At 40.6% G+C, this 22,023-nt stretch overlaps 1 protein-coding gene across 1 annotated transcript; it reads left to right on the forward strand.

Moving 5' to 3' along the window:
• The first annotated feature begins 280 nt into the window (after positions 1-280).
• WDR1 (WD repeat domain 1) lies at positions 281-20,223 on the forward strand. Its single transcript, XM_086463984.1, has 15 exons — positions 281-296; positions 597-718; positions 4,636-4,726; positions 7,561-7,708; positions 9,126-9,306; positions 11,160-11,237; positions 11,975-12,055; positions 12,170-12,403; positions 13,296-13,383; positions 14,673-14,829; positions 15,498-15,585; positions 16,592-16,702; positions 17,604-17,777; positions 18,906-19,050; positions 19,352-20,223. Exons 1-15 carry the CDS (start codon positions 281-283, stop codon positions 19,459-19,461), a joined length of 1,824 nt encoding a protein of 607 aa, XP_086320110.1. The 3' UTR covers positions 19,462-20,223.
• The last annotated feature ends 1,800 nt before the right edge of the window (positions 20,224-22,023 follow it).

Here is a 22,023-nt window from a genome sequence, read left to right on the forward strand (position 1 = left end):
GGGGGAGGGAGCGGGGCGCGGGCTGGCGGGGAGCGGCGCGGCGCGGCGCGAGCAGAGTTGACTATATATGGTCAAAGGCAGGGGAGAGCGGCGGGCCGCGCGGGCGCTTCCTGGTTGGTGCCGCTGGGCGCCGCGGGGCTGAGCGAGGCGGCGGCGGGAGCGAGAGGCCGGTCCGCCTGCGCCGCGCCGGGCTGCGCTCGCCGCCCTTCCCGGCCCTTCCTTCCTTCCCTCCTTCTTCCCCGGCGCCGCCGCCGCCCGCCGCGGTAACAAGTGGGCGAAGATGCCGTACGAGATCAGTAAGCCCCCGGCGAGGCGGAGCGGGGGGGGGTGGGCGGAACGGCGAAGTGCTGGGCTGGGGAGGGGCACCGGGGGAGGGCGGCGGTGGGGAGCCTCGCTGGCTGGGGGGCCGCCGGGCGGCCCTCGGCTGCCCCGGAGGCGGTCGCGGAGCCGGCGGTTCCTCGCAGCCCGCTGACAGCAACAAGTGACCGCGCCTGGCGGCGGGGCGTCTGGCTGCTGGGCTGGCGTCCGGCAGCCGGCAGGAATAAAACGTCGTGTTGTTCTGTCTTGTTTTTTTCGCCTTTCTCCTTTTCCCATAGAAAAAGTGTTCGCCAGCCTCCCGCAGGTTGAACGAGGCGTTTCCAAAATTATCGGAGGTGATCCTAAGGGCAACAATTTTCTTTACACCAATGGAAAATGTGTCGTCATCAGGAACATTGATGTAATGTATCCGAATTTCTCGTGTTTCTAGTATAGAGCTTCTGCTGAGTTTCATCTCGTTTCCCAGCCCCTCTCCTGTAGTAGCCTGTGCTTCGTTCACACTGAGTAATTCCGGTTGAGGTCGCAGATCCGTGATCAGCAGCAGGGGAATAAGCAGGGTGCATGACTCAGGCATAAAACCACGGGCAGCCGCCGTAAGAATCTGTAGAAAATCTCAGTAAGACGTGCAGTTGTCTCCGTCTCTTTGCATGGGCTTTGTGGGTGAGAGGCTGGTGTATTCTGGTTGGCCCCGTTTATCATCTTCAGTATCACTGTTAGGAAGTTGAGTGTTGTGTTTGCCCAATAAAGGAACTTTTCCCTATTTGCTGCATTGGGCCTTTAGCTTGGATGAGAAGCATGCAAATACTTGCAAACCTCTGTCTTCGCGTGCATCAGTCCGTCGCTTCTGGGTTCCCCACCCTCTGCTCCAGGAATCAAAACAGTTGTCAGTTCCTTGACTGTGGCAAGCTATCTGCAGGTTGAGGCCTCAGCCTGGGTCACAGGGAACTTTTCTCATGGATTAAACTCTAGAATGTCCCAGTTAATGTTTTCAATGGTGTGGAGGTTGGCTGGGTGTTTTTTTTTTCCTTCGCTGGTGGTAATTAGAGAAATGTTAAGCAAGTTATTTAAATAATTTCTTTTCAAAGATGGCATCCGTTTGAGAAGTATGGAGGAAGCATTGCATGTCCAGACTGTTGTCTTGCTACAGGTTTTCAAAAAATACTTTTCTTCAGACTGAATGCTTGTTTTTTAGAAAGTTAAATTCTCCCCTAGATTTGCTTTCCTCTCTTACTGCAGATTGGCCTGCAGTGGGGAGGGCTTCAGGGGGGCAGGTCATACCTCTGGAATTTTTAGGTCTCCACAGCAATAGATTTGTTTATGGCTGCTTCTGTAAATCACCATTGTAAACTGAATTTTTTTGAGCTGTTTTCCTGATTTATTTCATCACATCCACTGTATTCAAACACTTTTTCATTGTCCTGCAGTAATACGGAAATGCTACTAATAACTTAATTACTTGCAAATTTTTTGTTTGATAGCAGTTTAAATTCATCCACTGAAAAAAAAAAAAAAATGGGCTTGCACTCTGGTTCCAGTGTCTCAGTATAGTGTTGTAGTAATAGTATTTCACTCTTGGTAGCAAGAAATGTTCAATTTTCTGAAACCAGAAGCCCAAATTATACACTGTAATGACACACAGTGCGATGAGAGAAGAGAGAAAAGCCACTCTGCTTAGGTTCCAGTTTTTGCCTGAGTTATGGATTGTGACCTACTGCCTTGCAGTGTTGTTAGTGCTCGTCTGGCCCTATTTTGGGGGTCGAATTGGAAGAAACCAATTTGCTTTTATCTTCCTGAATCAGCTCACTGAGGATTTGCCCAGTGCAAACAGTCCCAGCATGAGCCAGAACACAGAGTGCACGGCACGAGCTGAGTACAGGCGAGGTGGGGATGTGGGAATTTGAATTTAAACTCTTCAAACTCTCAAGGGAAGCTGAGAATGGAAATCACAGATCCTTCAGGTTTATGGTGTAATTCATGCCAGTATGCAAACTTACCGAACTGGCTGCTGTTAATAATTGACAGGTGATGCTGTGCAGGCAACTATAGAATGTATTGTAGCAGTGACACAAGCCCCTGCACAGGCTTTGGTCAGGCTTTTTGTGGTGGAGAACGTTGCAGTTTGTTTGTAACCCAACATGGAAGTGTGTCGGCTCTTAGTGGAGAGCTGTCCCTTCTCTGCATAATATAGAAGCCTGTGTAATAGTGTGCAACAATCAGATAAAATACTGGGAGGTCTGTGTGTAATCTGTCCATGAACCGTTCTCCAATAGGATGGTTGTGCTCTAATTAAAAAAAGCAGGTCGTCAAACTGCAGTGATGACCTGTCTGTTAAGTCAGAAGTTACCTAGTATTAGCTAATCAGTGGTGAGGAAGACAGTGTTCAGGGCTAGCACTTGGTCTTTGATCATGAGCTAGAGTCTTCCTTTAACAAGAAAAAGTCCTGGAACAGTGCTGGAAAAGCAGTGTGAGTCAGAAGGACTAGTGGTATTTGTAAGGTTTCATAGCTCATTAATATTTTATCTTGATGGGTCTAAACCTACTTTGAAGCTTGGAACTTCGACTGCTCACTTTCATATGTGGCTCTGGTTTCAGTGTTCGAAACAAGCCACATAAGCACACTCTTGTTGAATCTGGTATTGAGTACTGCATTTGTCCCAGCTAACAATATAATCTTATCCTAAAATCTCTTTAGAAGTTGGGTGGGATTGGGTTTTGGTGAGAAGGACATAAAAGTTAAAAAACAGACTTTACAAGCGGAGATAATGTTATCAAATAAACAGCATTTAAATTGGCAGCTGTAACTTATTACCTGGTTTCCTGGATCTATTTCCTATATCTTACATTTGGGAGTCTATCTTTCATTTAACCCCTGAAGTCAGTCTGTTACGTCTGTTACGTCCAGTCACATCTTAGCTTTCTGGACTTGGAGGTTCTGCTGTAAAATAGCAGCTACTAATGTATGGCATCACTAATGAAGTGTGGGGGTGTTCGAGCTCCCTGAAGTTGTAGGTGTTGCAGCTGTAGCATGGGGAAAACATTGTCTGCTTAGATAAAATCCAGTTGCATGCAAAATGGAGAGCGATGTGGATGCTGTAAACGCAGATGACTGTGACTTAAGTAGGGCTATAAGCACTCAAGCAGTGTGTGAAAGCAGGAGTGAAAAGGAGCTGCCTCTTGCAGGAGTACACTGTATTCGGTCTCCTGAGAGGTAACAGCACTGCAACAGCAAGAGCTCCTGCAAGCAGGAGACTGCTTTCTGATGCAGAGCGGGTGGTTTAGTTTTTCCTGATTGGATGGCTGAGTCGTACCATAACATCAGGTGGTTTTCTGGTTTGGTTGAATAAATCTGTATTAATGATACAAGTTAAAATGGACTTGTGTTGTGACCATGTGAGTCAAGTTTCTGGAGCTGGAAGATACCTGTGAACTGGTAGAAGAGGTTTTTTAAGGAGTAGTGTATTACTGTTGTAGAATGTATGCAGTATAGTTGGAAGATGTGCAGAGTACATTTTTTTTGTACAGTTCCTTGAGAGCAGATTCTGCCTTGATGTCATCCTTTTTTGATCTGTGTGGCAGCTGTGTAGTGTAACAGTACTGATCTGATGAGACACTGAGTCAGTTTTATTGTCCAACCTGAAGCATCTGAGAGCATGTTTAAGGCTGAAGAGATGAAATTGTGATGGGGTGGCAGTGAGTGTCTTTCAGAATTCCAGTACAACTCTTTGATACTAGGGAAGACGTCTTTTCCTGTGGTAACCTACTGGCTTTCTAACCAGATGGCAGTGGGTGAGAAAGAGCAAGCCTTGCATACCTCGTTGGTTACTGAGTGACCCTGAGCCCATGATTAGGGGCCATGCAGCACGGTTAGCTGTATGCTTCATTTTCGTACTCTGCTATAGTAGAACTCTTGGATGTGCGTTGCAAAGCACAGCTCATGTTTAGTATTCCACTTGGGTAACTGCCTTACTGGGGCCAGCATGATAAAAAGAGAGCCTGATGCTTGGCCTGTTATTTTGGAGAGCATTTTTCTACTGTTCAGCAGAGCAGATATTGGAGAGGAAAGGGACAGAGCAGTTCTGGCTGTTAGAGGAAATATTTCAGTTGTGTCAGTTGTTAGAAATCAGTGTGTTTTGTGGTACTGGACCAGCAGCATCCTGCAATGTGTACTGCACGTCTCGGTTTTAGGCAGTAGCTGAATTTAAGCTGGAAGGAAGGACGTGAGAGAGGGAGTGTGGGGAGAAGTTCTGGTTTTTATCCTTTTTCATTTGGAAACCCGGAAATACAACTTAGTAACTTTTTTTTCCCCCTTTAAACTAGAATCCTGCAATTGCTGACATCTACACTGAGCACGCCCATCAGGTTGTAGTTGCCAAGTATGCTCCCAGTGGATTCTACATAGCATCTGGAGGTAAAGTATCGGTGTGCGCGTGCTGCGTGAGAGATGTGGACAGAGCTGTTAGTGCTTGATGCAAAATGGGGTAGTAAAGCTTCACATTTATGTCCAGAAGATACCTAGTCAATGTGACATGCTTCAATGGAATTCCATGTACGTGCCTGAGGGAGGCATGATTTCTGTAGCTGTTCCTCTGACCTCTTTCGAAAGCAGTGAGTTTAGTGACATGCTTGGACTTTTTAAAACTTATTATTTAAATCACAAAGAACCTGAAAATGAACTTTAAATAGTGTGAAGCGTTAAAGAGAACAAATCTTAGGTGTACATGCAGCAGAATGAAAAGTTGTTGCTGCAATACAGGACAACTGTTTCTGATTGTTAATGAACTTTGATACTCTGGGGGCAGGGGAGGGATTCTAGAAGAGTGTATGCTCCTTTCTTTTCTCCCTTCCTTTCTTCCTGACTGAACTTGGCAAGACTTGGTATGAGTTTTCTTACATTTTAACTGAACTAAAAAAGCTTTCTTTGGTAAGTTAGGAGGGGAAGTGGCTGATACTCAGTTTCCATGTAATGCATGTGAATCAATATATGAGAAGGGTAACGTGAATTTCTGCAGTGTGAATTTCCTGGATTGTTGGTAGAAATGACTGCAGGTTTTGATGACTTACAAAGAACCAAACAAACCCTTGTTAATAGAAGCTTGTTTCAAATGATGATTTTTTTTCAGGACTGGTATACAGTTGAAGAATATTGATGAATACAGTACTATAGCTTCCATTTTTAAAAAATATTTGCAGTTAATCTGTGGATTTTTTAAATTTTAATCTGCTTGCCATTGTGAATTGGAAATGCTTCAGAAGCAAGTAATGTGTGCAGATAGAGAAATACTTTCTAAGTAATATATCTGAAAATAAAACATTCTGAATATGAACTCTTTAGAAAAGGAGTTCAGACTCATGCACGGGTCTTTAGTAGAATGGGAGATTCTCTCTCAGCAACTTTTTCTTCCCAGTCTGAAAGGAACCAGAGCCAGGATTTTCTTGGCTCAGTCTTGTGTCGACCATATGTCAAATTGAGTAACTTCTGAAAATCCAGTTTGTGGTCTTTATTGTACAAAATCCAGTTTGTGATCTTTATTGTACAGACTTGGTGTTCTAAGTTTGTGCTGTACTTAACCCTCAGCATAACCATGTATTTTGTTCTTGTAGCCTTTAGAGGACTTTCAGTCCTCTAAAAGAACCGTAATGTATACATAGCCTGATATGTGAAGAGGTTTTTCATTAATTGGTTACCTTAAGGAATCTCCTTGCTCCTAGGGGCATATTCAGTTGACTTTTTTCAGAAATTGTCTGTCATACCCAAGTAAATGAGTTTAGGTTGCAATATTTCCCTTAAAAAGTGTCTTCTGTATGTCATTTATAAATAGTTTCATGATACTGCTGAGCATGGGGTCTGAAGATAGTATCAGGCTGTTTAAGCTGTTTCTAAGTATAACATGCAAGATTCATTTCTCTATCTATAAATCTGCATTAGCCATGCAACCTGCATTAATACCTCATGTGCTTGATGAGACAGGCCTTTGGCAACATGCTTTGTGGCTTTTATGGCAATTTCTCTTACTACAGTCATAACAGGTGTAGTAATGGGAGATACCACAAAGTTAAAGCTATACATGTCCTGTATATTAATAGATAGAGCAAACGAGTCCAAATTAAAATTCTGCTTCAATACAAATCCTATATGTAAAATGGAGGATTCTGCATCTGTCCTTTTAGCACAAGTGGAGAAGATGAATCCATCGTCAGGTCCCAAAGATACAGGTTACTATATGTTTAAATTGAACTGTAAAGGTGCACCAGTAAACGGTGAACAGAACTCAAAAACCTTCTGCTAAGGTGAAAGGTATATAAGGTATATATTTTAGCACAGTGGCTTTTATGAAGGGTACAGTACAGTCAGAATTTGCTGTGAGGGTTTCATTAGAGATGTGTAAACCTGTCTGCGTATAGAACAATTCCTCTGGGTACAATGCTGCGCTGCTGTAATTGCTCTCAATAGAAGCAAGCTCTAAGGCTGTGTAATGCTAAGAGGAAACAGTGACCAAGGAAGCTTTCGTTATTAAGTCTTAAATTGTTATGACCTGTGCTATGTCCACTGCTTGCGACGTTACCATTTTTGGATATTCTGTTGGATCCCTTTGTAGAAATCCAGGTAGTGCAGGTGTCGACACACAATGTTAAGTGTGTACATGCTTCTGTATAGAAAAAGTATGCTGATGAGTGTGCGTGAATTGATTCTATGGGCAGAAACCTCTTTGGATGGTTATGTATACCTGCTATTTGTTTGCAAAATGGGTTTGCTTTGAAGGTACAAAAAGGCATGAATTTTAGTGCATCAGCCACTGCCCGCTAGCTTGCTCTCTTACTGTAGATGTAGGGTGGCTTACTTCCCAATAAAGTGTGGACTTGTAGCTGCTGAGGAGGGCGGCTGGTTTGGGGTTCTTTTGTGTGTGTGACACAGATACTTAACACGTACTGGCTGATAACATTAGAGTTCCTACCCTCTATGTGCAATTTTTCCATGTGTCTGCAAAAGTTGTCTCTGCATGTGGTATTTATTGCTGCATGTCATGAACCCTAGCATCTGGTTAAAAACACAATTCAGTGAAACGGGTGTAGTCTTCAGGGTTCCTAAGTCAAGTGATTTCCAGTAATTGTAATAGGGTAAGATAATAGATCCCTAATACAAGAGTTTAGTGTAGCGAAAAATCTGTATCTTGGCAGATTGCTGACTCGTGTGACTGAGTCATGCTGGAACAACAATAGTTATATTCTATTTTATTATGACAGATGTCTCTGGAAAGCTGAGAATCTGGGATACTACACAGAAGGAACACCTACTGAAGTATGAGTATCAGCCGTTTGCAGGAAAAATAAAGGACCTTGCCTGGACTGAAGACAGCAAGAGAATTGCTGTGGTTGGAGAAGGAAGGGAAAAGTGAGTAATTCTTCTGTGTGTGTGTATGTACATAGGTACATACATATACTGTAAACCTCTAGTTTAACAAAGCAGGTTCTTTGCAGAAAGCTTTTAATTCTTCAAGGGAAGAAAAATCGTGGCTTGTTCCATGTTTAGACTTCAAGTTGTGCTGTTCTGCAGCAGAATTCTTTATGCAGTATTTTGACAGCTGAAAAACTTCTTGTAAAATACAGTTCTGTTAGAATTGCTTGGTTTAAAAATGGTGTGGGTCTTGTTTGGTTTTTAGAAGTGGGTATTAGATTCAATGATAGCTGTTCAGTCTGGCTTTGGTGGATTTTTTTTTTGTCTAATTCTGATAGAGTAGGCAGGGAGAACCACAAGACAATTCTTCTCCCTCTTCTTTCACCCCTCCAAAATTGAGAGGACATGATGGAATAAGAGTAAAAAAAAAAAAAAATAAAGAAAGAAAACGTATCTGAGTGTTCTCACTCAACAACACTCTCTATTTTTAGGCCTTGTTATGGTAATTGGAAAAAAAATCACACCCAGTTGTCCTTATCTGACTAAATCACCTGCCCATTACAGGCAGGTTTGTGTCCTTTCTTTAATGTTTAAAGACTGATAGATGTTTAAGGCAAGAGTCCAGACCAGGTAGTCTTATGCCTAAAGGTCTGAAAAACGTGTGGTCCTGCTCCCTGACCCTCTGCACCATTTCTTAATCACAGTCATGTACGACATCCCAATATTTGAGAGAGATTCTTTGTTCTCCAGCCCACTTTCCACTCTCACCTGCCCCTGGGTAGATACTATGTAAATCTTCTCTCCTACTTCAAAAACTACCAGTTTCCTGTTAGGTGGATGCACTTTCAGTCTAGATTTCATAGAACCCCTCTTTAATAGTGATGCTCTGGCAGTTTAATGCCACTGTATTGATTATGCTGATTCTTTTTTAAGGTGATTTAAAGCAAGAACTGACAAATGCTGTTACAACTTTTTTCCTTAAACCTTTAAGTAACAATAACTGTAAAAGTGATGGTACCTAACGCAGGCTAAATAATCAGGTAGTGATCTGATGTCATTGTTATGCTAGTTTTCTGTGTGGTGACTAGGCAGATGGAATAACTTACTGCTTTCTTTTATAAATCACCTGACTTATTGAGGAATGTCTTTTGGTTCTATGAATTTTAGAAGCTTTATACATAAAACTTGCTTGTCTGTTCCCTTTGGCCAATGTCTCATATTGAAGATTAGATTCTCTCTCTCTCCAGCAAGATCTCAAATAGCCTTCAGGGGACTATGATACGCTTGCATGAGATTAATGAGATGACCTAATTTCTTCTCTTTGAGTGCACTCAAATCTGCTGTTTGCAGATGCTCAAGGAGCTAATCTACATGTAAGTTATGAATTGTAGTTATTGTATGCTTTTCTAACTAGATTTGGAGCAGTGTTCCTGTGGGATAGTGGTTCCTCTGTTGGTGAGATTACTGGGCACAACAAAGTGATCGATAGCGTGGACATTAAACAAACGAGACCATATCGTCTGGCAACTGGCAGCGATGACAACTGTGCCGCTTTCTTTGAGGGACCGCCGTTCAAGTTCAAGTTTACAATAAGTGTAAGTTTAGATGTGGCTTGTTTAAACAGTGCAGCAGGTTGACTAAAAGCTTTCCAACAAGCTTATAGTTCTTGTCACAAATAGCTGTTATAACAAAAGGTCATGGCGCTCCCTCGTTTGAAGCATAGTTGGTGTCAAGTGGCTTTCTTAAACCTATGGACGAGTATAACTGAAGGCTGGTCTCAGGCCAAGAAAACTGAAATAAATTATTGGTTAAGAAGAAGACCTGGAGTGCTTTTTCTGAATTTCTTTTTTGGCTCTTCATCCTCTTCCATACCTTAGGAAGTAGGGTGTTTCCTTGGCCTTATTGGTGCTGTCCAAGCTTTGCTTCCCAGTGCAGACATGCATAGAATTTCTTAATGCTCTCCAAGGCGCTTGATGTATGTGGTGGTGTGAATGGAATTTTCCAATCTGCTTAAGAGTGCTCAAATCTGAAATCCCAGCTTAGAAAGGGTGAGTATAGATGTTGGAAAACCTAACTGATTACCACAATGTGGAATGCATATGTAACTTCTGGGGTCAGTTTTCTGTTTCTACATTCCTTTTCACTTTTTGTTTCTTATTCTACTTGTTAAAATCTTATGTAAATGAAACAGATCCTGGAACTAGCATATTTAAGACATTCATTGTTACTTGAGGCATAAGGAAATGAAAAGCTAAAAGCTTCTGCAGCCGTTTTTGACAGAAGATAGGTCTCCTGCTTCAAAAAATCTGCTGCAGAGATAGTGGATGTTATTGCTGTAGTAAATTCAAAATGTTTAGTTCTTATTTTTAAAAACACAGTAGTAGGCCTTTTGTTTTCTTAAGTATGTGCCTTGAATAGTCTTCATACACTGACTTTAGTAAGGCTTCCATTCCAGTTCTAGAAAAGGAATTGTTTTGAGCTCTGCAATCCAATGAAATGATGTAGTCGCCTAATATATTTCTGAACTTCAGTTGATACTTGCATTTTGCTAAGCTGGTTCTTTTGGAACTCTGAAGTCTGAAAAGCTTACCAGTGCTGCTTAGACTCATATGTGGATGCAGTCTTCCTTTTAAAGTGATACTTGAGTTATATATGGGATTCTGGTACAGCTCGTTACACAGTTTAGATTTGAGCTTGAGGTATCATCAGGAAATAAAAAAAAAAATCTATAGTTAAAGAAAGTAGGTTAGAACCTGCCTTTCATAATACTAAAAATAGTCTCCCAAATCTCTGTGCATGGGAGCTTTGGCCTCATTGTGGTGCGTCACTACTTAACATGTGTTTTCTAGTTAGCGTGGTTTGAATAGTCTCCTACTTGTAAATAGTCTATTTGGGGAGCATACATCAGTCTTGCCTGGTTACTTCACAGAGCTACCACTAATGCAGTCTCCCAGAAATTGAATTCCATTAAAATAATAATTTATTTTTTCATGCCTGTGTTTTTTACAAGAAGGATAAAGTACGGTTCCATGTATGAAACTTACTTGTGTGATGAAGCCAGAATCAAAACCTGGAGACTGTGGCACAAGAATTCGGTGACCAGAGCGAAAGAATCTCATGTTTACATCTAGGCTGCAGCTGGGGGTTTCTTCCTACCTATTGCCCTATCCCTGAAACTGAGTACTCATTCACCTAGTGTTGTGCGAAGTTGTTTGAACTACATCAGTATTGATGTCACAGTTTCTTCCTTGGACTGTTCTTGAGCCCCGTGATCCTCTTCAGATAGGGGCTAGACTTGTTCTGTAGCGATTTCTCTACAGCAGGCATCTCCTACACAGCTAACTTATGGCTCACATGTAAGAGAACTTCATTGTTAGTGGATTATCCTCTGTGTAAAAAGGTCTGTTCTGATTTTGTGTGCTGATTCTCAACTTTTTTTTTCCTACAGGACCATACACGGTTTGTGAACTGTGTGAGGTTTTCTCCTGATGGGAACAGATTTGCTACAGCTAGTGCAGATGGCCAGGTAAAAAACAAGGAACTCTTTTTGTAGTGATTTTAGCATGAGAAGATTTTCTTGTGCATTTTGGGAATAGGATTAGTATTGTAAAATCCATGTTGCTTCTTTTTCATGCCAAGAAATGGCTGGCTTAAACTTTTAAGTATCCTTCTGTAAAGCTGTATCAACTGACATCAACCAGACTATTTTCATTCAGCTTTTTTTCCCCCTTGCATCTCCCTAGCGTATCACTTCTCTTACAGCTTATTTTGGCAGGAACGTACTAGATTTTTGGAATATGTATGTCCTTGTTATCATCCTGAGAAGTCTGGCTGAAATACTGAAGTCAGATAGCAACCCAGCTCCATGTGGACTCCCTGCTGATAAGGGCAGGTTTGGCAATGATGCTCTTACCATAGGTAGCTCCTCCTTCTGAGAAGGCGGGTTCCCATGACTGCAGAGCTAAGCAGCTGCCATGACAGCAGGAGTCAAAAAATGTAACATGTTACAGAATTTCAAATGCCACGATCCAATGTACAGAGTAGCTTACTGTGATTATTTACAATTGTAGTCTCATTTGTTTAGTGTTAAATATTAAATGTAGCAATTCTTGTGCCTCTTCTTCAAAAATCCAGTGTTTAATAAACGGGCAAGCATGCCACGTAACAAAAGTGATCTGTGCAGCAAGTAACAGTGTTTCAGTTCTTGGGTTTTTTCTGTTCCTGCTTTTCCCTTTAAGTTACATGTCTGTGTGCTCTCTTGAGATTTTTGTCTATGATGGGAAGACTGGAGAGAAAGTGTGTGCTCTTGGTGGTGGCAAAGCTCATGATGGAGGTATTTATGCTGTAAGTATCGCTTCATTTGTGCAAATGGTCCGTAGTATTTCATTACCAAGTTCATGGACTGTGAAGTCTTGCAGTAATGGATTTACCATCTTGTGGTGACATTTGTTTTTACAGATTAGTTGGAGCCCTGACAGTAGTCAGTTACTTTCTGCTTCTGGAGATAAAACTGCTAAAATCTGGGATGTTGGTGCTAATTCTATTGTCAGTACTTTCAACATGGGATCAAACGTGTTGGATCAGCAGCTGGGTTGCTTGTGGCAGAAAGACCATTTGCTATCTGTGTCCCTGTCTGGCTATATCAATTATTTGGACAAGAACAATCCAAATAAGCCTTTACGTGTCATAAAGGTAGGTTAAACTTCTGTTGTTGCACCAGCTTCTGCAATAAATGACTTGGTGGTTGAAGGAGTCTAGATGGAATAGTAACTATTAAAAAATGGTTTTGTTAAATCGGCATTGGCAGAGAAGCTGTGTGTGACTGACTCTTGCAAGTCACATGAATCAAGATGTTAAAATGTTACATGTGTAATATTGTGCTTTGTGCAAATATACAGACTGAATGTTACATGTGTAATACTGTGCTTTGTGCAAATATACAGACTGATTTTGGTTTCAGTTACGGTTATTAACTTATCTTTCACAGCAGCTTTTAAGCATTCTTGATGTGAGAGAAGAAATACCATAGATAAAAAAACCTACCAGTGATGTCTCATTCTACCAGATGCAGTGTATTGTTAACAAGGTGACTAGGGTTACTGTGCAATTGAGCTTTAATTTTAAGATTTAAAGAGTTCGCTGACATTGCACTCTCACGGGAACTTACATTTTTACATGAACTAGAAACAGACGTCCCAGATTCTTGCTATTGCTGCTGTAATTCTGGCAGTTGGTATGGGTACGTGACCATACTTAGTCCTTTTCCCTGAATCATAAAGGGCCTGAAAAGCAAACTTTGTCAATGAAAATGCCATGAAAGTATTTTGGCCCAGCAGGCCAATTGGGATATTCACAGTACCTATTTCTTCTCTTCAAGGAGTAGTACATGGAAATAGCAATGCTGCAACAGTTAAACGACTGCACTGGTAATTAGTGATTTGTAGTCTGTGTGACTTTTAATGCTTGTGAATAAAATGATGTGTTATTTTCTGAATAACTTATAATTCCTCTCAAATATGTTTGATTTGTGTATGTGTCAAGATGAAAAATTGCCTGTCAATTTTTTTTTTTGTCCCATTCACAGGGTCATAGTAAATCAATCCAGTGTCTTACAGTACATAAAAACGGTGGAAAGTCCTATATTTACTCTGGAAGTAATGATGGTCATATTAATATCCTTTGAACGATAGTGATATTTGTTCTAGCCTTATAGTCTGAGAGAGCTCATTAGGAGGGGGGGGAAATAAAGCTTTGCTAAAGACAAAAACTTTTACATTTATTTGACACAAGTGAATATTTTATGTCTGAAGTTTATTTGGCTTTCCCCTAACTTGCCTGTTTTACTGGTTGCCTTTAAACTTGCCTGCTAAATAAAAGCCAGTTCTTAATTTCCAATTGTCGCTTCTTGTGATAGGTAGATTGTTAGTATGGAGGAACAAGTAAATATATAAATCAGCATCTTGTAACTCCACTTATTCTGTCATACAGGCAAAATATGTATTGCTGTCTCTTCATGTTACACGTGATAGGTAGATCTTAGCATGTGCTGAAAGTCATGTATCTTGCTTTTTAGATATTGAGGACAAGAAAGATAAACTCTAGTTGATCTATTTCTGGCCCATTAACATGAATTTCTCTTCATAGTTGTGTTTTTGCCACTTGTATTAAGGCATGTTTTTGGAGTTCTGTGACACATTGTATTCTTTATTTGGCATCCCAAATGCCATCAGACTTTCTCAGTAGTGAAGAGAACTTGTACGTCTTTTGAGACTCTATTTCAGTCCTGTTGGTTTCTGGAGCAAAACACTGGGAATGCAGCCTGGTTCCTGAAGGGCGTGTTAAAGGGTGAGGTTGGGATGTGTTCAGCTAACAGTTCAGACTGTTGGCTCTTGTTCTGAAGCTTATACATAAAACTGCAGTCCTTCATCCTGCTTGCCATAATGCATTAAAACAGTGTCACGTTGGCATAAACCATTATAAATATAGGACTTGTTTCGTTGCAAAGCTGTAGTATGGTGTTAATAGTTCAAACTGATGTTAACGTACAACACCAGGGAAAGCCAAGGTTGCAGATCTTCTAACTATAGTTCTTTAAAAAGTATTTCTTATTCTCAGACGTAATGCTAATTGTTCCAGTATTTGTCACTGTTTGTGGTAGGTCATTTAGCTCATTATAGAACATCGGAGGTTCATTTAATAAATATTTTGAGGGTGTGAGGTTGGTTGAACCCTGGTACAGGTTGCCCAGGGAGCTTGTCGAGTCTCCATCCCTAGAGATACTCAAACCGCACCAGAACAGGGGCAGCCTTTTGTAGCTGACACTCATTTGAGTAGCGGGTTGGACGAAACAATCTCCAGAGGTCTGTTCTGACCTTGGATATCCCGTCAATTATTTAACTTTTTATGATGCTGTATCTGACTGCACCAATGTCTTCAAATGTTCCTTAATTCTATTCTGCACATTATTGGAATTCTGAAACTGGAGAGAATGATGGCTTTTCTGGGAAAGGCCACACAAATCAGGTTTCTAGAATGGCAGTGGATGAAATGGATCAGCTGGTTACTTGCAGTATGGATGACACTGTGCGCTACACCAACCTTAACAAGAGGGACTACAGGTTAGTTAAAAAGTTTTGGTTTATAGCAGTATTCCAGCTTTAATTATTTTACAGCAAGAGGTTTGTTGATTCATGTCATAAAGAATTTTATGCTGCAATTTATTCAGGTTTTAAGTTACCATGGAAACTGTAGAAATGATGCTGTGCCAGCCTTGCAAGCAACAAGAAATGCATCCCAGACTTTTCAATTTATCTCATTCCTTCCACAGGTTAGATAGAGATCTGTGTTGTATCCAGTGACTTAGTTAGGGGACTGTGGGAAGGGTGTCTGCTTTTTGATTCGTAAACACCCAGGAATATTGGTAATAAATGTGGTTAGGAGGGGTGGGACACAGCTGTTTCTTCATGGAAACCACAACTGAAGCAAGAAAAGCTTTAAGGAATCCACTTAAGGTCACCTAGTTAATTTTAAAAATTAGACTGTAGTATAGTAGCATTGACTTTCACTTCAAAGGTGTACTACCTGATCGAGATAGTAATGCTTTAAACAGTTAACAGAATGAAACTTTGTAGATTTTTTAAAATTTTTTTTAATAAATTAAATTATGCGCGTTCTTGATCATTAGTAGGTGATGAATAGGCAATTTTAAATATTGGTAAGCATGGAATAACTTTTTTTTTTCTGCTTTGTGCTTCCTGCTTCTCCACCTTGGCACACCTTCTTCCAGTGGCCAGGATGCTGTGAAAATGGATGTTCAACCAAAATGTTTAGCTGTGGGTCCTGGTGGTTATACTGTAGTTCTGTGCATTGGACAAGTAGGTATTAGCTTGTGGTTTATTAACACAATTGCTCTGTACAGTAACATGATGGTTCTGACACACCTATTTAGTGTGGAATGACCTTGCACATCTGCAGAATTTCCTAATAAGAGCTATGCAGAACATGATTAAGCGTGATACTTGATAGGCTTGTCTTTTTGCATCCTGTACCAATTTGACAATCTTATGTATAGATCTAAATTTCACATGGTCCCTTGTGTGGATGCATCTGAATTTGTTACCAATACAGCTTTGAGCTGGAAGGCTACACCAGTCTGAATCATGCTTTTGCCAGATCTGTTCAGTGACGTGATTTTTGGGGACAGGATGTCTTGCTCCTGCATTTATTTTTTTTCTGGTGACTAATCAAGCTAACCAAGTAACTAATGCTGTTGTACAGCATAGGTAGTTCTAGCTTGCTTGCCATTAGTATTCAGATCCTGAAAAAGCAGAGATACTGCGCTGGGCATATCTTGTATCAAAGCGTGCTTAACTTCTAATGGTTTGTGCCTTCTGTATGGGTGCTGGTTTTATGCTTGGGACTTTCAGTACTGTTGTCCAGACCTGTTTTCCATCTGAGCTGTTATAATTCCAATTGTCTATAGTATAGAACTGGATAGTAAATAGCCCTTTAAATTTAACATTGCAATATTAATTTGCTACTAATTTGGTCTTGCCTCGCTTCATTTAACAGTGAACCAGGAAGGGAGTAAGCATTGCTAAAAATACTGGTTTGTCCATGTTTCTTTCACGTTCAAACCAAATGGGGCGAAGCTGAAGGCAATAGAGCATGCCCTGCACTGCCTCTTTTAGAATGCATAAGTACTCCAGTACGGCGGATTAGTTAGTCATCGTGCTGTTCCCTTAAGATCAGAATATAGTAAACTTCTGGGCAGAGTGGATTTGTATTTATGACTAAGCAGTGTGGCCTTATCATGGTTTTGTATTAGGCACTTTGAATAAGGGTCTTAATTTCTGTTTGTTTTTTTTTTTTTAATTCCAGATTGTCTTGATGAAAGATAAGAAAAAATGTTTTGCAATTGATGACCTTGGGTATGAGCCAGAAGCTGTAGCCATTCACCCTGGAGGAGGTACAGTGGCAGTGGGAGGAGCGGTAAGGTTGCACTTCCTAAAACTGTATTACTTTGAACACTGGAACTAGTAACAGAAGCATTTAACAATAGTAGGCGTGTTGTGTTGAGAAGTAGTAGGTGGCAGTTTGTAACAACAGTGGTATTGTAACAAGTAAACTATGTGTAATTGGTATTCCTGGGCTTTCATTCCCCAGGTTCTCCCACCCATTGTGTCCTAATGTCTATTTCATTTGTTTATCTTGTATTTGCTGTTTCTAAATTGTCAGATTGCTTTTACCCAGTGTATGCCTGAAGTAGGCAAATTCTAGAAATCAGATCTATTACCTGATATATCAGATCTAGGGCAAGGAAGGGTGAAGGGTCTAGAGCACGAGTCTTAGAGGAGTGGTTGAGGGAACTGGGGTTGTTTAGCCTGGAGGAGACTGAGGGGAGACCTTATCGCTCTCTACAGCTACCTGAGAAGATGATGTAGTGAGGTGGGGGTCGGTCTCTTCTCCCAAGTGACAAGTGATAGGACAAGAGGAAATGGCCTCAAGTTGTGCCAGGGGAGGTTGAGATTGGACGTCAGGAGAAATTTCTTTACCGGAAAAGTGATCAAGCATTGGAACAGGCTGAGCAGGGAGGTGGAGCTACCGTCCCTGGAGGTGTTCAAAAAACGTGTAGATGTGACACTTCGGGACATGGTTTAGTGGGCATGGTGGTATTAGGCCAACGGTTGGACTTGATGATCTCAGAGGTCGATTCCAACCTAAGGATTCTATGCTTGTAGCCGGCATAAATGACAAGTTCTTTAAACTATTTCTTAATATAAGCACTACCAGATAGAATTGATGTGAAAAGTTTGAGAAACTCGGTAAGCCTTCCTTTTTCTATTGTAAAGTGATTTTTGTATCTTCCCCACTTCTTCATTATTAATTGCAGGATGGGAATGTCCATTTGTACTCAATCCAAGGAACCTCTTTGAAAAATGATAATAAGTCTTTGGAAGCTAAAGGTCCTGTTACTGACCTGGCATATTCTCACGATGGTGCCTTTCTTGCAGTCTGTGATGCGAACAAAGTTGTCACTGTCTTTAGTGTCGCTGATGGCTATGCGGTAAGAATTGTTGTATTGGGAATTCTGTTTGTTTGAAAACAAATTGACTGGCATCTCATGTCTAAATCTGTCGTGGTGAAATGTTCTGTAGCTGGTGAGACGTAAAACTCATTGATGTATATTTGGTGTTTCTGTGACTTGTCTGTCTGTTCACCTGGTGTTTTGAGTTAGTGTTGCCTTTCACAGCAGCCTGTGTGAAGCCTCCAGATCGTAAGAATAGGTGAGGAAATGTACAGCATAGGTTTGCTATGGGGAAAACACTCAAACCCATCCAATAACGAACACATAGTTAAATGGGAGAGGGGTTGGATTTCCACAGGCTAGCAGTAGTTGAATACAAAGGATTACAAAGTATGCAGGTTCTTTATTCAGGTCAGCTGAATCACTAGTGTGTTGGGTTTTTTAAACAGGAAAAGGTCAACAAAATACATGCATGCCTGTTAGATATTGTGTGCGTGTTTGTAGAATGGTGAAGAACACAGGCTCAGTTTGATAAGAACCATGCAGTACAATAAAATTTAATGAAGTAAATAAAGCAGACTTGGAAATAAAATTCTGCTGGCTGTGGCACGCAATTCCATGGTAAGAACTAAGCAATGAAAGGGATACATTAGGGCAGGGGATCTTGCTTTATCCTTCAATGTAGTGTCTTTTAACCAAAAAACGGGCATTTTCCACTTCTCATCTGAGCAATATGTGTATCAGCCTGTAAAGTTGTAAAGCTTTGACTGAAACCACATGGAAGTAAAGAATGCACAATGGTATTCTGCAAAACCATTTAATTTTCTAAGTAAAAATTGAATGAATTTGGCTTTTAGAAACATCTGTGGGGTTATTTTAAAAACCTCTAAGCAAGAAGTGACTTGTTGCATATACCCTTTACAGACCCAGCTTTCATAGAAAAAGTTTTAGTGTGTTTTACAAGAGGTTTGTATTTTATTGTGCTGATAAGTATTTAAATAGCATAAAATAAACCACTCGGTCTATTTATGGCATCCATCTGCATGCGAGATGTACATTGTCTGGAGTCTTGCAGTAGCTTATTGTGATGCTACATATTAAAAGCCAGCGATTTCCTGAAGTGGCTTAAACTGGTGAAATAACACTGTATCTCTAACTTTCAAATAGGAACATAATGTCTTTTACGGACACCATGCAAAAATTGTTTGCATTGCTTGGTCGCCAGACAATGAACACTTTGCTTCTGGAGGCATGGACATGATGGTATATGTTTGGACTGTAAGTGATCCAGAGACCAGAGTCAAGATACCAGGTATGTTTCTTTCAAAACCTTACTTTTGAAAGTTGCTAGTGGTTCTTGAAATCCAACACAGTACCTGTTTTCTAGAACTAGTGGTAAGCAGGCTTTCAATGTTACGGAACTAATTTAGCCTTTATGTTCATCTCTATGTAGCTTCAATAGCCACAACTTTTCTATTACGATATTTTGTAGTCACTTTTAAAATACACTACTATTATTTAATGGAGCTGAAAGTCACATTTGGAATATGTGCTGAAGTTATTTTTAGCCTAGCCTTCCTAATTCTTTCCTGTTATTTCACACTGCCATACAGATGCTCACAGACTACATCATGTAAGCGGCTTGGCGTGGTTGGATGAACATACTCTGGTAACAACATCCCATGATGCTTCTGTCAAAGAGTGGTCTATCTCCTACAATTGAAATAAGCCCTCTCTTTGGAAGGACCTAATCAGGGACTAGAACTACTGCAGTGGAACATAGCATTTCTCTTAAAGAATCTGTATTGGCCTCTGGGTCTGCTATCATATCCTCATATCTTTACAGGGTGTTCATATCTGTAATTAAATGTACTTTGAAAGCTTTAGCCAGTAACAGTTTGCACATGAAAAGCACTTAAATTATGTCTGGAGCTTAACCTTTGTGCTAAACATTCCAGAGGCAACAGCCGAGCAAGTTGGTGTGAAAGATTCAAGTGCGAAAGATTCAAACTCAATCAGTTCTTTTCTAACCAAGAAACAGGAGACTGTACAGCATGAGAGTAATACTTCTCATTTTTTCTAATTACAGAACATTTCTGTACTAATGGTCATAGTAAGAGTATTTAGTTGTGATCTGAAACCAATCAAGCTGTGTGCAGCTACTGTATATTGCTTTGCTTCTCTGTACTGCACCAAACTGTTGCCTCATACTTTCTCCTCCAGATAACAAAATGGGGTACATACATAATAAACTTTTTATGTATTTCATGTCAAAGTTTTGTGGTTTATTTTAAGGTGGAAGTGTGGGGTTTTGATGTACTTACTGTTGTGGGTATAATGTTTACAAATAATTGTTGTGGCAATTTCTCGCTTCAGAAACACATTTGTTACTCTTATGAATTGAGAATGTCTGGTCATTTCAATGTCAGAGAAAAAATCATTCTGTTTCAAAGATTAAAGATATTTTCTGTTTGAAGGAGGAGAAGCATGTTATTGTTTAAAAGAATGCAGTACTTCTACCACCTTTTCAAAACACAGGAATTACGGTGAAGCATTGTTATGACTTGAAGTGATTTTTGAGAAGATAGTGTTTGCTGAGTGAGTTTTATGCCTTTGCATGTGCAGTACAGTTGCATGGAAGCTGTTATCTAATGCGGACGGATCATGATTTTGTGTTTAGTTCCCTTCTCACACCCTACAACACCTTTAAGTGATTTAAAGCTAGCAGTCCAACAAGGGTGGAGGAGGACACTCTGATGCAAAGTAGTAGGAAGATTTGTTACCATCTCTGGTGGCCAAAAGAAGCTGCTGTCCAGAACTTTAGAAGACTTTTTAAAAAAAACTTCTCTGCTAAGTCTTCACTACCACCACCACCTCCAGTGCTCTTGGGTTTTAATTAAGCTTTCCTTTCTGTGTGGATTTGTGTGTTGTTTTTTTACCAATCATATTTCTAATGACACTAATTATACAGCAAATAAAATGCTTTTGCTGCTTCTCATACTGTGGACCATTGCTCAATTGCTGAAAAAAATTGCCTGTCAAAAATGACTTGGTGAAAATATTTTGAAAGGAAAAATGTTGATTTCTTTTTAGGAGTGGTGATCAGATGTCTTCTAGCATGCAAACCAACGTACACATTAGAACAGTTGACAGAGGTTTTATCGAAGAAGCAGAATATTTTGCATCATGGTTTCTTTGTGCTTACTGCATCTCTCCATTGGCAGTTTTGCATGTCTGTTTTTTAGCAATGCAAGGACAAGAGAAGTTTTGGAAAAGGGCATGTTTGAAATTAGGCATAAGATCCAAATGAACAAGATTTCTCAACATCTAGCCCATAAAACTTGTTCTGCTCTTGCTTGTTGTGCCAGTCCCTGTGCAATTCATGCATTGTTCCCTGAGTCTCATCCGGAAAAGTTCCTATTGAATCTGCTCCATGGTTTTCCTGTTGTAGTTGAATCCGTGTCATTTAAGTAATGATAAAAGTAGGGGGTGGTGGGGAAGTTAGACAGATGTCTATGGGCAAAGAACAAAATTCACTGGCAAATCCTGCTTTTTGTGAGATGGGCCTGCTAGTGAAATGTGGTTTTTGAGAGAAATGGCATAATTTCCTGAAGCCTCCAGCCCCTACAACTGGGTTCTTTCCTGTGCACCATGTCTGAAGGGTGATGTGTAGGATGAGGTACTTCTGGGTTCCTGTAAGACCTTGTAATACTACTCATGCAGAATGCCTGTTAGCTAGAAACCCTGTGTGAAGACTTGGGTTTGGGTGCCTGCTTGTGGGGGTGGTTGCTCGCGCTTCAGCTTCCATTGGATTTGTTTATTGGCATATGGCCTGAGCTTTTAATTCCTTAAGGATTAATATGGTCTTTGTAGTTGGATAGCAAATCCTGACTACAGAACTGAAAAGATATTCTTCTGTTGGACCAAATGTCATAGCACAGGCTGATTGTTGATCCAGCACAGGCAGATCACAAACTGAGATGAAGAAGCCCAGTTGTACTGTTCTGAATCGGGCCCCTACATTATTTGTATTTGCCCCAGACTGAAAAAGTTTTGTGCTAAACTCACAAGGCAAGAAGTAGCGATGGGGCATGAGCCCCTAGCTACAGCGTGACTCTTGCTTTCTAATCTGTTGCATAGACCACCCCAAAGTTGGGGTTTCTTTCACTGATTACTTAAAAATGCCAGGTGTATCGTGGTGGGTTTGTTTTTTTTTTTCTAAAGGGGAAACATACTGAACCCTCACTTGGCTGTATAAAGCAAAAGGCCCTCTAAAAAGAACGCA

Source organism: Leptosomus discolor, chromosome 4, assembly GCF_034619465.1.
Source record: "Leptosomus discolor isolate bLepDis1 chromosome 4, bLepDis1.hap2, whole genome shotgun sequence".
Classification (NCBI taxonomy): domain Eukaryota; kingdom Metazoa; phylum Chordata; class Aves; order Leptosomiformes; family Leptosomidae; genus Leptosomus; species Leptosomus discolor.

Bases quoted from the DNA above. Each gene is read 5' to 3' on its own strand.
- WDR1 (XM_086463984.1), top strand. The intron at 14,830-15,497 runs GTTAGTTAAAAA...ACCTTCTTCCAG, and splicing joins CTTAACAAGAGGGACTACAG to TGGCCAGGATGCTGTGAAAA. The intron at 16,703-17,603 runs GTAAGGTTGCAC...TATTAATTGCAG, and splicing joins CAGTGGCAGTGGGAGGAGCG to GATGGGAATGTCCATTTGTA.